Source organism: Leptosomus discolor, chromosome 5 (genome assembly GCF_034619465.1).
Source record: "Leptosomus discolor isolate bLepDis1 chromosome 5, bLepDis1.hap2, whole genome shotgun sequence".
NCBI lineage: Eukaryota > Metazoa > Chordata > Aves > Leptosomiformes > Leptosomidae > Leptosomus > Leptosomus discolor.
Window position 1 is genome coordinate 29,816,077 of NC_141395.1, and position 16,838 is coordinate 29,832,914.

Here is a 16,838-nt window from a genome sequence, read left to right on the forward strand (position 1 = left end):
ATTGGAACTAAATGTTTGTACTTAAACATTTCAGTGTTCACACACATACACACACAAGCTTATTTGAACAGTCCCTTTCAGTACTAAATATACAGATTTTGATTTATATACATTGACTTGCTTTCTTTTGATGTGAGATGCAGCTACTGCTTTGAAATGCTCGTTTATCTTTGTTGATTAGCAATTGTTTACTGTAAGACAGAAATGTCATACTCAGGGTTGAAATGTGTGTTAGGCAACACATCTCCAAAAGAGTATTCTCTTTCATGTAATACTGAAGTATAGTTTGCATTGAAATGGAAGTTTCCCTGACTTCATGTTTAAAATGAAATCTCTTGAATGTGGTCATGGTATTGATACTTCTAAGTTTTTAACTCAGGGAGCCAGTGAAGCTGGGCAAGGAGAGGGGCATTTCTCCTTCTTTCCACCTTTCTTTTGAGCTGAGCATCCTCTGCCTCCAGGCCCTTTCCCAAAGCAGAAACGCTCTAGTGGTTGTTTTGCTCCAGCTCTGAAGAGAGGGAGAGGTGTGCTGCCTTAGAGTAGTCAGGCGCCTGAGTAGATTGAGCAGCACAGGGTGGTACACAGAATTAGTATTGTGGCTTTGGAGGTAATATCCATTCTTAATATTCAGTATTTGGAGTTCCGTATAATACAGTGGTACTGCTGTATCACTATTGGGAGCATTTCCTTGTATTTTGAAATTATTTTTTTATATATTATATTTTCATATCAGTATTTAAAGAAGAACTGAAAAGTATTTTTCACAGATCAGCACAGAATTTAACATTCAATGCACTCTGCCACATGCATGGTTTTGGAAGTTATGCAACGTCTTTTATAGAGTTGTGTGTTCTGATGATCTAGGCTTGCTCAGTTATTGCTTAGAAATATAAGTGTATTAGGAACAATATATGATACAAAACTTAGGTCATGACAAACTACTATGTACCTCTAAATATAAAAGTTATTTGCAGTAAGGTTCAAGTAGAAATAGCTTCTATCATTATGTGTACTGATTTTAAAAATACCAAGTAGAAAAGACTAAGTTGCTGTGGCGTAGGGCTGTACACAGTCTGGTTGTGGAAAGAATTTGCATGGAGGTGTTTCGTATTTAGTTCAGACAGAAGAAGACAGAAAACAAAGTGCCCAACACAGAAGCAATTGCTATTGGTTATCTGCAGACTGCAGTTGCCGAGGAGAGGGAGGGCTGTAGCAGGGCATATTGTCACCTTGGCGCTGAGGGAGTGCCCTTCCTGACAGGCTGCCGGTCGTTATTCCAAATTGCAGAGGTACTAGATCACCATAGTGCAATTGCTCAAGCAATTTTTTTAAGATGAGCAAAGCGCATTTTTTCTGATCTCATTAATGGAGGAGGCTGGACCTGTTTCTCAGAAACATTACACACAGAAAAATTACCCTGAGGCAAACACCTGGCATGAAGAAATTTTGCCTGAATGCTAATAGTTTGGCAATATTTTAATAAGAAAATGAAATCAGTATGTAGTAATGGGAATTCAGCTACAGTGATTGCTACCAGATCCACCAAGAATAATGGACTTTCATACCAACCCAGACTTACGACAAATATTGTGATTGTAGGTAACTAAATGACCATGGAATCTGGAGCAGAGAACCAGCAGAGTGGAGATGCAGCCGTTACAGAGGCAGAAACTCAACAGATGACAGTACAGGCACAACCACAGATTGCAACGTTAGCCCAGGTATAAAATCATACAATGTAATAGTTTTACCTATTGGATAATTTTTTTAAGAGGGATAATGTGTGCTCATGGGCCTGAGAGAAGGTTCCATTGATATGATTCTGAAACAGGTGCGATGTATAGTTCCTTTAGTATTTGTCTTCACATTTTTAAAACAGTAGAGATTTTTAACTTCCCGTCACACTAGGCTGTGTAAGTTCTGAAGAACTATATGTGTGTTAACTGTAATGTTAACAGAATAATGAATGAAAATATTTCTACAACAACCGTACCACTGAAAGATTGGGGTTTTTTTCAAAACATGTCATTTACTGTCTTTTTTATATTGACTGGATTGTTTTGCTGTTATGTTTTCTGTTAGAAACTTGTCTATAGCAGTCAGTTTAATTCTGAAGAAAACAAACTGAAAATATAGAGAAATAATGCAGCAAATACAACATCTTATCAGTTGGGATTAATATTATAAACATTATAATCAAGTGGAACAACCTGGCATTTGACAGCTCATGTTATCTTGTGTCTCCAGAATGTCACAGAATTATTGGCTGTTTAGAGAGACTGTAGTAGATCATGTATTATCCCCAAATTATTTTGGAGAGACGAGAAACCAGCTACATCTCTAATTTTAGAACCTGGTTTTGTTCTTGGATACGCTGATGGTTGGCAGAAGCAACTCCATTGTGTAAATGAGTACAGAATCTGTTCAGCTTTCTTCTGTAACCATTTGATTTTAAAACTGTCTACAGTCTGCAAAGAACAAACAGGTCTTTTTTAGATCTCATACTTTGGGGAATCGAGTGTCTTTTAAGTGGCACAAGTGTTATATCACTTATCATTTTATAGATTATTAATGTCTTTTTAAAGTCATTACTCCTTTTGGTAAACCAGAGATAGTACACTTCCGTTCAAGTGATAGTATAGAGATCGAGGCTGTTAAAATGCACAGGGTGATTTTGTTGAGTGAATTTACAGGCCACCAGCTGCCCTGCACCAGCTTGCCTCTTTGGGCATTTTTCTCACTGTCTAACTTAGGCACAGGATGTAGGTGGTGCGAATAACACTTCAGGGTAAGCTGAGTGGAAGTAGTTTATTTCTCTTGCAAAACCAGTAAACTGCTTCTCACTTGGTATGCATTAAGATTTAGTCCAGAGAAGTAAGAATGTTTAAAATTCCTGCACTAACATACTAACCTCCAGGTAGTGAACTTACAAGTGTGCAGTGGGTTGAATGCACTCTACTTGGGCAAAATTACCCCGGTACTTGAATGAGAATTTTTTCCAAGTAAGAAAAGGTTGTACAGCTGTGGTTAAAATCCATGTGAACCACAAAGAAATATGTTACATTTTTCCTAATTACCTCTGTTGTCATTCACTGTATTATTTGGACCCTAGCTTTTCCCCAGGCTTTATATTCCTTGTGGAGGTGATATAACAATCTAAGCATAATTCTCTGTCTTGTTCACATCAGTGTTACGTTATTACGGTATTTTTAATATGTGAAGTGGCAATGTTTGGCATTAGCGAGTGCCCTCAGAGGCTTAGGCAAATCTAAATAACTAATTATGTCAATTTAATTATTTCATTATTTTTGGTAAGGTCACCCCTCTTGTAAGCTTAGTTTAATTGCTGCATTTTTACTGAGTTCAGGGTAGTTTTCAGAGTCAAAAGGAAACTTGTTCCAGTTCCACAAGGTGTGAGTCAGAGACATCTGCGGAAGTTACACGCTGCTGTTGGCTTGATCCAACCGCAGAGTGGCCTCCAGTTGATCAGCTTTGCTGTCATTGCCAAGGACTGTTTAGTTGGACGTGCATTATTAAAAGAGGTCACTTGGTAAAGGAGTGTAATTTGCCAGAGGAAAGTGCACTCATGTTAATCTCAGTCCCGGTTTCTCTCAGATGTGAGTTAAGTAATGTAATGCTGCAGCTATTTTCCTGAAAAACGAAAGTAAAGGCAAACACAAATTTGTGGATTAGGGAGAGACAGCTGTGGGGGGAGGGAGGTCTCCATGTAATTCCCTTTAATTTTGTTGTTAAGCAAGGTTTCCACGTGAGTGGCGGATGTTTATGGAAATTTAGAGATCAGCTACTGCAGGTTTTTGAGAACCACATGCTCATGGGGACAGCAGAGGATTTACTTCTGCATCCGGTACATAGCAGCTCTTTGAGATTAGGTAGGACAGCAGTGCAGCCCCTTCTTGCATAGTAGCTACATGGATCAAATTTCTTGAAAATGCTGATGAACACTGGAGGATTGTTAAATTTTCCAAACTTGGGTGTCTAGAAGTCTGGCTAGTCAGTGACCCGTGGCCTGGCTGAGGTCTGCCAAAGCAGCTCGTGTTTGCCTGCAGTCCTTCTCTGAGTGCTATGATGGTGCGAGTCAGGCACAAACCGAGGGCCGTGCGCACTGGTATGGCAGCCCTGGACCCTCCTGCCTTTCAGGAGCCCCACCAGCCGTGAGCAGGTGCATCATGTCACCAAACAGCTGCTGAGTACTGGATGTGCACCGGGGCATCGCCCAGCCACGTAGCAACCTTGGTCCATGGCCCTTCAGCTGCCCATAATAGTTCTTGTGACCTGCAGGAGAGAGACTTCCCTGCATGACAGGAACAGCTCTGTGTGGGTATCACTGTCCTTGGAGCCTAAGCCCCTGCGCAGGACATGCGGGGCTGTGCGCACAGTGCTAGCGTACCATGCTGAAGTCGTTAGTGTATCCCTGTCGGCACAGCTGCTATGCCTGCAGGTCTGTGCTGGAGAAACAAAGTTGTGTGTAGGACCTGAGGGTTTAAAATGTGGGCAATTTTTCCTCATAGAATAACTCTAAGACGAGAGTTTGTTTTGACCCGTTACACTGAACAGCTGCCTACAAACCATTTGTTTCTGCTGCAAACCCATGGGTTTTTCTGTCTGAACACATGGTCAGTTTTCTTAATTTCAATGGACTTTGCCAGCTATTCAATATGGTTTAGTCTGTAGAAAGTCTGAAAGGTATGACTCCCTAAAAATTTTAACTTCTTACATCTGGCAAACACTTTGCATTTTCTTGAGTGAGAACAGAAATAACTCCACTCCCATATGTTTCTGCCTTTGACTCAGCAGTGTCTGTAGGAGTACACCCAAGTCCTAGCAATGTCTAACTGAAGTAAGCAAAAGGTAATGATGTGTTTTTATTAAGTTACCTCAAAGTAGAGACAGTTGTGTTTTTCCCATCCTTGTCAGTGGTTTTACAAGTGATGTTTTGAGCCTGCAGAAATTCTGTGTTAGATTTAATTTGTAAAGTAGGTCAGATGTTTGGCTTAGGCAGTGCGGGGGTTTTACATTACACTGAAACATTTGGGTCATCTAACTGGGGTCTAGAAGAGATCTGATTCTTTCACCAAAAAGTGTTCTTGGTAGTAAAATAAGAAGATTTTGCAATAACCTAATTTATGCTCACTGTCTCTTCTTTGCAGGTATCTATGCCAGCAGCTCACGCGACATCTTCTGCGCCCACGGTGACCTTAGTTCAGCTGCCCAATGGGCAGACGGTTCAAGTGCATGGCGTAATTCAGGCTGCCCAGCCATCAGTTATTCAGTCTCCACAGGTCCAGACAGTTCAGGTACTGACTGAAGAAATTCCTAATATGTGAATTGGGCCTTTTGAATAGTCCTGCCAGTTCACTGGTTTCTAATATATTTGTGTTGTGGATTGTGTTTTGGCTTTTATAAACTTTAAGAGCGTGTTGGCAGCAAAATCTGTATAGTATTTGCTACTCTGTGACTTTTTTTCTGTTCTGGTTTAACCACTTTTCACTTTTCAAACATTGCTGAGTTTCATTTCCCTCTAGAATTCAGTTGGTGAGTTTAACAGCTTCATGGTTTTTCTTACAGTGTTACTATACTTTTTCTCACTACTATATTTTCAGACATCTTTATTGAGTTAGAGTTCATACTATTCTGAAGTGACAAAAGGGATTTTTTTTTTATAATGTGATCTTTAATCATTAATGAGGCTGATATTCTGGGAGGGGAGTCTTTGCTACTTAGAAATATTTGCATTGGTTTACAAAACAGATGTGTGTAAAATAAACCTATCAATCTTCTCATAAAAATGGTTTTAAAATTTGCCTATTGAATATTGTTTGTTTTGTAAAGTCTTAGCATTTTCTCAAGACAGGTAATGCAAAATGATGAGGTAGCTTGAAAACATAGGAGACAAGTAGTCTGAAATCTTAAAAACCTGTCACTTTTTTTTTAACCACTTTAAGCTGACTGTTACTGAATGCAGAAAGAAAAATTGCCTAGCGTACAGCAGCTACACAGGGCAAGCACTGTACATCATTCCTTTGCTATTAGTACACTAAGCTCAAAAATTGTTTGATTTTAAAAAGTAGACATTGTGACCGTTTGATACAGATATTTAGCTGGGTATTATTTTAAAAAATAATAAGGCATGTATAATTTAAAACTAGGCCATTCTGGTAATAATCTTTGTTTACTCCTTGTCATCTTTGGTGCTGAGTCTCTGGCAGGCTCTACCCTCCTCAGCCATTGGAGTCAAAAGTTTAGAGTTTTAATCTATCAGAGGTGAGCAGTTTTCAGATAAGTGCACAAGTTACTAGCCCAGAGGTGGAAGATGAGACTGACAATGAAACCATGCTTGGAATTCTCCTGGCTCAGTGCAAAGCCAGCATGTTTGGATATTCAGAGCCCCAGTAGTTCACAGTCAGCCTTGGACCTGTTCAGGCCCTCTGTCTGATAACTGAGATTTGGGCACCAGCGAGCTTTTTGTGCCTTTAGGAATCTTCCCTTAGTGCATAAAATGTCTGGCTGTGAGCTATGTTTCTCACACAGGCATTCCTCTATTCACTATCATTAGCTTTTGTATATTTGGCATGTGACTATAGTCTCTTGGAAAATAGTCTCTGCTTTTATATATTGGAGATGTTTTTACATTTTTGGCACACTTTGAGTTTAAAATTACTGAAATACGGTTGATACAAACATTTTAGCTTTCCTTCATAAACCGTTGTCTTTTTTTTAGCATAAATGTTCAGAATTGCAGCACTGCATTATTTTTTAGTATCTTCATGTGACATTTTCCTGACAGTTTCCCCCCTCAAAGGCACTCTCTCTATATTGTATCTACCCAATTATTTAGAAATTGATGTTTTTCAACTTCTTTGTTTCCAAAAATTTCTGCTGTCTTAATTTGGTTTTAGTTATTCTCTCCCTAAATTTTACTAAAAAATCTTGTTTCCTTAAAATGGATGGAAAGAAGGAATCATGGAAAGGGAAAAGTGTGTGGAATTACTGTTTATATTTTCTTGTTGGAGTATTTAAATTATAAAGTACATTCTCACTGGTATAAAACTGACTATGGTCATTCTTCACTGGATCTGTTTCTAAGTAACCTGCCCTGTCTGTTCATTGCCTATGTAGAAGCACTGTGGAATACTGGCTTTGTTGTGTTTTCGCAGGCTGTCAACATTTCCTTAAAATAAAGACATTGGAAGTGTCTTGTTAAGTTTGATTGTTGTTCTTATTTACAGATCTCCACTATAGCAGAAAGTGAAGATTCACAGGAATCAGTAGACAGTGTCACAGACTCACAGAAACGAAGAGAAATTCTTTCCAGACGACCCTCCTACAGGTATGGAGGTTAAAAGCAAAAGCGTTTTGCTTGATGGATGTGTTCATCACTTGGGGAGACAAAGCAGTGTGATTATATAGGTTTTTTTACATTTACCAGTTAACTGAAATCTCTCTTCTGCAATGTCTTTCCATGGAATAGGATGTAAAGATATAAGATACAGGAGGAGGAGGAAGAAACCTCAGCTGTTACACTCGGTTAAGACAGAAATGAGCTGAGAATAAGCTAATTGCCACATTTGTGAAATATCAAGGTAGCATTGTGCTAGGTGCCTTAAGAGATAGCTTTTATGGATACTTAATACATGAAATACACAGAAGTTTTGCAAGAAAGTGGCTTCTATATAATCTGTAGTCTGCAAAAAATGAACTTTATTGGTTTTCACAATTGTTGAAATGCTAGCAGCAATCAAACTTAATTCCTTTCACCCATGAGACTTTCAGCGAGCATGTGGTGTTCTATGGCTCAGAGAGAATTTCTGCTTGAGCAAAATTGGTTGTGTTTAAGAAGTCAGGGTATGAGTTGAATGTAGTGCAACACATCTAGTATCTTTAATTGTTATGGCAAATGACTTTGCAGTAAGACCAGCTGAGGTGCTCCTTCATATGGTGTTGGTCATATATTACTTTATTAATTAAGCCATTGCACAGCTTTTTCTGGCTGTACTAAATCTCAATTTTCATTCTTAAAACAAGCTAAATAGCATTGAGGAACAGCTCTGGAGTTCAGCTTGTTTTAAGAGACCTGTGGATTCCTGCTGCTTCAGAAAATTCAGATGCTCCTTTTTTTTTATGAACATAGCCTTAGAAATATAAGCTAGAATCTAGGCCTCAACCATTACTTTTTTTTAGCACTTGCAGATTATTTTCTACTTTCTCCAGCAGCCTTCAAGGCTGTTCTGCTGAAGACAGTGAACATCATTGCTGAAGATCCCTAGCCATAATAGATCTGGAAAAATAGTTTTATTTGTGAGGAGCAGCGTTGCTAACTTCAAGGCTGCCACAGACTTCCTTGCAGTCTGCTTCTGCAGTGAGACACTTGCTTTTACTATATATTGAAGAACGACTGTATATCATGAGACAACAGAGCTAAGTAAACAAGCAGCAAAACTGAGAAGAGGGTACTTGTGCATGCTGACTTCTCATTGAGATGGATTCTTTTGCACACACTGATGCCGCACCACACAGCCTCTGTCTTCAAACCAGATCCTGGTGACTCAGCAAAACTTTGTCATTGTAAAACTTGTATACGCAGCTCGGACACTGGGCTGGCGTAGGGGTCCTGTCAGAAAGGCTGAGCCAGACTACTGCTGTGTTTAGTGAGTTCCCGGTTGGCATTATTCAAGCTGCTGTAACTGGCCTCGGCCACAAGATAAGTGCAGATAGGTTCACAGAATTGAAAGCTATACCTTTTCCTCAGGAGCTCCACTTTGAACCTGCTGCTGAAGTATATCATGTGTTCCCCATGTCAGTTCATAGCTCCTATATTTGTAGAGCTGCCACCTTACCTTCTATCTTAAATCTGTCTTTATGATGGCAAAGGTAGATTTTAACCACCAGATGATATCTGACATAAGCTTAAAAAGTGCTGAGCTGTAGCTTTTGTGTTTTGAGCTTCTTGAGTTTTCCCTGCTCTTTCCATATTTTTTCATCTATTTTGTCCACTAGTTTTTCTAGTCTAACATCTAGATTGCAAACTCTCTGTATGGGAATTTTTTATTTGTCCAAGTGGTGCTTGGCACAGGCAAGTGCTTGTGCAATGCTTGGGTTCTTACATGCACACAGAGTCAAAACAGCAACAGCAAAGCTCTGTTTGTCAAGTTGCTTAGGAGAGTGACTGCTCTCCCCAAGTAGCTCCATACAGATGTTCTGGCTCCCAAAGCCTTAGGAGCCCTTATTTAAGAAATGTGTTGTCTTGGAGCTTGGGGTCTACAGCTGTGCTTGCTTCATCACACGTTGAGTTCTGATCACAGTCTGAAGGAAGACGTATGAGGACAATTAGAAAAAAACATTGCCCTTCACCTAAGAAGCATTTTGCAGTGACATAATAGAATATGCCAGCAGTGAAAAGGGCTTGACAGCCGTCTGAAGGACAGCATTTAGTCTTAAGTGATGCAAATTGCAGTAACTGCTATGGTCAGTCTTACAGTCATGTTCAGTGGAACCTGTAGCAGTGATGTTTTATCAGTTTTGACTTTGGATAATTAACCCATGGAAGTAATTAAACAAACTGTTCTTTCCTTTACCCAAGCTAATCTCACAGCTTTCTCAGGCAGGGCACCTGTAGATGTAACTGTGTGACTTCCCTCAAATGCTTGGGATTGTCTCCCAGGCAGGTGTTACACTGTAAACTGATTGCTCTTTACAAGCATTTCTGCTGTCTTCCTTTATACTGAGCTCTCTGGCTGAGGCCTTTACGGTCTCTGAAATGGAGCAGTTCCCCTAGTGTAAGTGAGGAGACAGGTTTTTACGTACTTCTGCTTTCTTCAAATCTTTATGTGGCTAAAAGCAGGAAACAAGTAAAAATGGATGAGAGAGAAACATGATTTTAAGAAAAAGGGAAGGTTGAGAAGAACCTGTTGAGAAGCACCTGTATCTTGTGTTGATAAGCACAACTGTTCTGTGCTGGCTCCCTTGCCCGTCTATGCATGGCACTTCGAACAGTCCTCTCCAATAAGAGTTTGAAGATAGTACGGGTTTTTCATTCTGCACCCGTATTTTCCTTGCTGGCTTACTGCACTTTTCAGTTTTCTCCAGCATTATGTATCAAATATACTTTTTCTTTTTTTCAATTTTTATTAAAATCTCTACAACACACTGTCTTTGCCAGAAAAATTTTGAATGACTTGTCCTCAGACGCCCCAGGAGTGCCAAGGATCGAAGAAGAAAAGTCTGAAGAGGAAACAGCAGCACCTGCCATCGCCACTGTTACGGTGCCAACTCCCATTTACCAAACCAGCAGTGGGCAGTACAGTATGTAGTCTGAATTTCTCAGTGGTGCTAGTAAGTGGGGATGAGAAGATGAAGAACTATTATTTCTGTAACTGTTTGGACTAGGACAAAGCAGGAGGTGAAAATAAGATTAATTTAATTTGTTTGATAACCATGCCTTTTAAACACGTTCCTATTGTAAGTATTTGAAATGTTCAATTAACGTTCTGGGACTGCTTGCCAGGTAGTGCAGCTAATGCATCCCGAGGCAACATACAAAGTAACCATAATGCTGTTGTAAACTTTTTCACTTCAGAAACCAGATGAAGTAATTCAGAAGTTTTTTTTTCTCCTGGCAGATTATTAATACTGATTTACGAATTTGCAGCCTCATTAATAGAAAAAACATTACAGTCTGCAGTTACATTTTTAGAAAGTCCTGAAAAAACAAGAACTTCAGCAACCTTATTTAAACTATGTCACAAATATATGTTTCTGTAGATATAGTGACTTAAAGGATTGAGGATGCAGCAGTAAAGCTAGAATTCACACGCTGTCTCACACACAGTATTAAATATACAAAAGGGAGAAAGAATTACTTGTTTACATCTTTCTCTTAAAGTCCCTTTAAAATTTTGTATCTCTGTTTACTCCTTAGCCACTTTACCTAATACCCTACTCAGCTTTATTGAAACTGATGTGATTAACTCTGCTTTCCTACCATAACTGTAAAATAACTGCTCATGGAGATATTTGAGATTTTTGTGTGTCTGTATATAGGAACACAGTGAAATTCTATGGAATACTGATGTCTCAGTACATCTGCATGGCAGGATTGAGGGAGAGAAAGGAAAAAAATACCCAGCAAAGTATGACTGCTTGAAGGGAAAAAAAAAGTGTGAAACTGGACCTTTATGAATGAAAACACTGCTAGGAAGGTTCTGAGGAAATTGTAGAGAAGGGGGGATACAATCAGAAGAAAAAAAATGGCCAAAGGAAGAAGAAAGTGAAACACAAGATGGATAGCAATAGCAGCAGAGACTGAAGGGCGTAAAGCATGGAAGAGGAGAGGAATTTCAGATGAGAAGAAAAAAGAAAGAACTGAGGAAAAGACCTAAACCAACCAAGAAGAAAATCTTAACTAACAAATTAAAAAGTATTCCCTGAGGGAGGATTGTAGCTCCTCTGTGTGATGCTGTTTTATCAGAGAAACTAATTTGTGTTTTAGGCTGCGCTTTTTGGCCTCAAAAAATGATGGGTCTCACAAAAAATTGAAAACTTTCTTTCAAAGCATGATTTGTGTAAGGTACATTAAAGCCACGTGTCTGATTTGAGGGTGTATAAGGGTTCAAGGGATTTAACTCAGATCAGTGTTCTTCCATATCTATGTTTAATACTGTAAGTGAATAAGTAAATTAGTGTCTTAAGTGCTGTATTTGTTTATTTTTGTCTTCAGTTGCTATTACCCAAGGAGGAGCAATACAGTTGTCTAACAATGGCACAGATGGAGTACAAGGTCTCCAGACGTTGACTATGACCAATGCAGCTGCAACCCAACCTGGCACCACCATTTTACAATATGCACAGACCACAGATGGACAACAGATACTTGTACCCAGCAACCAAGTTGTTGTACAAGGTGAGAAACTTCACAGCCAGTCATTCTTTATAACATTTTCTCCCTGCAGATATAAGTTGCCAACCTAACTCCTTCAAATGTATCAGGAAACACAATTAGCAGCTTTGGCGCAGATAAGTCTCCAAAATTATTAAAGGAAATTCTGGACAAAGCCTTTCCCTTCAGAGTGATGAAATAGTGGATATTTTGAGTTTACTTATTAAAACAGTATATCTGTTTTTGGTTTTCCATGCTGTATTTCCTGTATTTTGCCCACACAATTTTTTTTGTATGTGTTCTGCAAAAACTGAGTTCTGAGTTCTCCCAGATAGTCATCTGCAACAATAGTAAATTTAAAGCGAAGCATTGAAGTTAGGAAAGAAGGTTGCTTGATTCTTTCTATAAGGATACTTTAATTTATTAGTCATTTTTTCCCCTTTTGAATTAGAAGTCATAATTTCTTCCTATTGTGGCTTTTGTAACTAGTCACCAAGTAATCATTGAGTCTAGGAATGATAGAATAATTTGGGAAAGTGCCTTAAGAGATCATTTGGTCTAGCCTTCCACTTAGAGCAAGCAGAGCTACTTCAGCTTAAAATAAGTTTTTTATTGTATTAAAATATATGTTTGGGTTTATTAAAAATGGGGGGGTATTAAAATTGTTTTTTAAAACTAATAGAAAAGTGTACCCCTGCCTTTATAATTGTAAAGCAGGTGATTTAAAAGTTATCCAGTGAAGAGGTCTCCAGGCATCAGTGGTAATACATAGCCGAGAAAAATTCTATTGTTGCATTGATATTCTGGTTTTTGTGTTCTTAAGGACAATTGATTTCTTTAGGTGGTATCATATTTTTTTACGAGCTCAGGCAAATATAACACACTCCTAGGTTACAATAAACAAACAAAAGAAACCCAAGATCTTGTTCATTCTATAGAAGTAGTGAAGTTGAGTGCCTAGTTTGCTCTGTCTTGTTGAAGTAAATGCTACATTTCTACACTCTTTTTTCTGTGCCAATTACTTACACATGCAGTTTCTGCTTTTGCAGATAGACATTTGGAGCATAGCTAGAAATACTGTTTGCCATCCTTCATCTTCTTAAAACTGCTAAAACTGCCCAAAAACCAGAGAAGTAAAAAGTAACATACTAAGGGAAAAAGAAGCACAGCAATACAGCAAGACAAAACAAGTTATCAAGCACAAGTGAAGACTTCTTCAGTAGGAATGCCCAAAACCTTGCATACATTAATAAACTAAGACTGAGATAGCAATGATGACCCAGATGATGGTCATCCCTCCTGTACTGTGGCCCAGAGTGCACAGTTAGATAGATGACTGGGTGCTCTTCGCGCCACGCTTAACAGCGCTGTCACCAAACTGACTTCATGTTCCCTTGTGTCTCAGCTGCCTCAGGAGATGTGCAGACCTACCAGATTCGCACCGCCCCTACCAGCACCATTGCACCAGGCGTAGTCATGGCATCCTCTCCAGCACTTCCAACCCAGCCAGCAGAAGAGGCCGCACGGAAGAGAGAAGTGCGTCTAATGAAGAACAGGCATGTACATTCAGACCAATTTTTTTTCAGTCAGCTCTGCATAAAACTAGAATGTTAAGCACTAAGAATGCTGATCTTTCTTAGTCATTTTATAAAATGCTTTCTGAAGAATTTGCCTTTAAATAAAGATGCAAAGCAAAGAAGCACATCTGCTAATGCCATGTATTGTGACTATGAAACCTTAAGTAAAGGTGTCAGACTTATTCTGTGAGGTGTGTGAATTTGTTTGTTGCCGTAAGGAGAAAAGTCATTGGTGAGAGGCTTGTATGACTGCAGATATGTTCTTACAAACACCAAGGTGAGTTGATTTTTTTTGAGCTAATACATTCATGTACATTTCCTTTTCTGGATTCTTTACCTTAGCCTTCTGCATGCATTCTCCTTGCTTCTCACCCACCTGCACTCTTCACAAGTGCTTTCTTGATTGTCTCACTTGTTCTCTCAGCTGCTTGCCCTTTGGGTTTTAACCTCTGGAGGCAGAAAGACTCAAGGAAAGGCTAAATGAACAGCTACTCCTTTTGAAGTCTTGTGGAGCCAGTAGTGGCAGCAGAGGGGCTGAAAAAGTGAGGAAGAGAGGAGACTTGACCCTCTATGATTTAGTGTGTGAGGAGAACAGCTAAGCCTACTGAGGTGGGCCTTGGTGGAGGCATCAAAGGAAGGGAGCAGCAGAGCGTAGTTGGGCATGATGCTCCTTAAGGTTACTGCTGTGGGAGAGGGAAGGGGTGGGCCTGAGCAGACCCATCACACCAAGCTTGAACTCCTGCATGCCACAGATTTGAGTCTGTATGTTACACTGTGACACTGGGAAAACAGCAGTGCTTCCATCCCCTCTGAGGAGGGGAAGCCCCATGAAAGCACTGTTTAATTCATTTGTCAGTCTGAAAAAACTTACGTTGTACAGGTGCATTTGTCTTCTGTAGATTGCTGAGCTGTGAACACAATAGAAAGTTACATGAGCAGACCTGATGCTTGTCTGAGGGGCTTTAATGAAGCAAATAATGCTGAACAGCAGAGTTCACTTTTTTAAAAGTTTTTTGTACAGAATATCACCCATCTCCCCTTTTTATATATTTTTGTGGTATCAGTGAATAGGCAGCCTTTCAGGCTCTGCATTTGAGAAAAATTTAATTAGCATTAATTAGCATTTAGTCAGCAGCCTTTTTCCAGTAAAAGAAAGCTTTTGTGTTTGGGAAAGGCAAGAAAAACAATGGAGGAATTACCCCCACTTGAGTTAAATTGACAGCTTTTGCAACAGTGTCATGTTGCATGTGGTGCTTTTAGCCTGCCTGCTTAATAGATACTTGCAAATCTAGGCTCCATAGCAAAGCAGGGGAAAGGGATAGAGAGAGGCAGATGGTCAGGTGGTACTTACTGGAAGATTATAGCGTAAATATTCATAGATATTATTGTGCAAATTTTCTGTGTAAATTTTACATTTTAAAAGCTCTCTTGTAATTCAGTATAACTCTGGCTGTTTGTAATGAATAACTAATGCACACAGAGTTGAGGTGGTGTAATATACAGCCCAAGCTGACACAAAAATCCCAAAAAGAAAGAAAAAGTTGTCACCCAAGAAGACAGGCTAGTAGTTTGCACTGGGAGGCACTTCCTGATCCAATAGTACTTAATCTTTTGGTGACACAAGTAACAGCCCAAAGTGACGTAAATTCTAAGTGTTGTACATGGCCCACTGAAGTGCTGCAAGCATGTGAAACTGTATTTGTAGGAGTGACAAATGGATACCTGAGTCCTTTCAGGGCTTACAAACTGGGTTTTCTTCATCCTGTCTCATTTGTGAAGCTGAATTTCAAAAATTACTTTTAGAGTATTCTTACCAGGTAGGTCCTGGAACAGACATTCTTTTTTACCTGCTGCTACAGCTACTATTTATCTAATAAGCAGAAGAACTGGATTTAGTTTCATTCTCTCATTTCCCAGAACATTGACTGTATCACCAATCTATGTAGTATTTGCAATGAAGGGACACTCAGACTCTCCTTTTGAAGCTGCTCTGCTTTGCACCTCAAGGTTCAGGGCAAACAAGCATGTATGTTTACTGTATCTGCAGCATGCTGCTTTGACAAGCTGCGTTACAGGAGGAGAGCCCTCTGCCTGGACTGCCATCCACCTGCGGCGTTTAGCTTTGTGCTTACTTTGCACATTGGTACCATTACTGTTGCTTGCAGGATAGCTTCCTGCCTTGGTGTTTCAGGATGCTCAGCAGCACATTAACACCTTTCAGGTATTTTTCATTGGTGTTCTTAATATGTTACCAAGTTGACTACAGGCATCTCAGTCTTCACAAGCAAGCCTTAAAAGTTTGACTTGATCTTAATATCTGCTTCAGCACATTAATGCTGCCATGTTCTTGGCACAGCGGACAAGGACTAAAGGATGATATGTTTGCTAGTGACTGTTTATTTTGTGATTTTTTTTTTATTTGAGTCATTTATATTATCATTGTAGTGATGCAGACTTTATTAATAAAATGAAAGTATTGCTTGAGAGCAAATATATGAATGCTCTAAATACAGCTTTTTTTCTGCTGGTTGAACATCCTGACCATTGGTATTTGGTTGCACTGCAGCAAAGACAAGAGTTAAGACTATGAAGAGATTCACAGATGAATGTGGATCTTATCTGTGGTTTTATTATTAATTTATTTATTATAATAAAATCAATTAAATTATTGCAGCAGCATTCAACTCAGCCTAAAGGCTCTAATGTAAATCCTGCAAGCAGAATTTTGTCATTAAGTAGCATCCTTTTCTTACAGAAGCAGAATTTTATTCTTGCTGACTTACTGGGATCTGCATGTTGAAATGATCTGTGGATCTTGAGTCTGTGTGATTTGTGAAGAGCGGTTGTTATGAACTCCGCGTTTTTTCCTAACTTGCATTTCTTAACAATACCTCCATGTTCTAAAAATGGCAGTACTAGGTGAACGTTTGACCTGAACAGGTTAGTAGCTTATATCTGCCAGTGATCATTCTGGATTTGAATGGCCTTTTTTGCTTTGCAGAGAGGCAGCACGTGAATGTCGCAGGAAGAAAAAGGAGTATGTGAAATGTCTAGAAAATCGCGTGGCTGTGCTTGAAAACCAAAACAAGACATTGATCGAGGAATTGAAAGCACTTAAGGACCTTTACTGCCACAAATCAGATTAATTTTGGATTCCCATTTTCACTTGTCTAGGTGGGATAGAGACTGGTTCTGGCTATACCCAGAGAGACAAAGTACTTTTTATTTTCTAAACATTTCTTTTTTTCTATGCGCAAAACTGCCTGAAGCAACTACAGAATATACTTCATCTGTGCTTTGCATCAAACTGTGAATGTTCAAGTACTTGCCTCCACTTCTCCCCCTACAAGATTATTTTCATCATCAAT

At 39.3% G+C, this 16,838-nt stretch overlaps 1 protein-coding gene across 1 annotated transcript in view; it reads left to right on the forward strand.

Moving 5' to 3' along the window:
• CREB1 (cAMP responsive element binding protein 1) overlaps positions 1-16,616 on the forward strand; it is a 33,090-nt gene extending 16,474 nt beyond the window's left edge. Inside the window, exons 2-8 of the mRNA XM_086465872.1 lie at positions 1,600-1,721; positions 5,169-5,315; positions 7,248-7,348; positions 10,178-10,320; positions 11,735-11,917; positions 13,299-13,449; positions 16,472-16,616. Of these exons, the coding sequence (XP_086321998.1) occupies positions 1,608-1,721; positions 5,169-5,315; positions 7,248-7,348; positions 10,178-10,320; positions 11,735-11,917; positions 13,299-13,449; positions 16,472-16,616 (984 nt within the window). The 5' untranslated portion in view covers positions 1,600-1,607. The remainder of the gene's footprint in view (positions 1-1,599; positions 1,722-5,168; positions 5,316-7,247; positions 7,349-10,177; positions 10,321-11,734; positions 11,918-13,298; positions 13,450-16,471) is intronic.
• Positions 16,617-16,838: the final 222 nt, after the last annotated feature.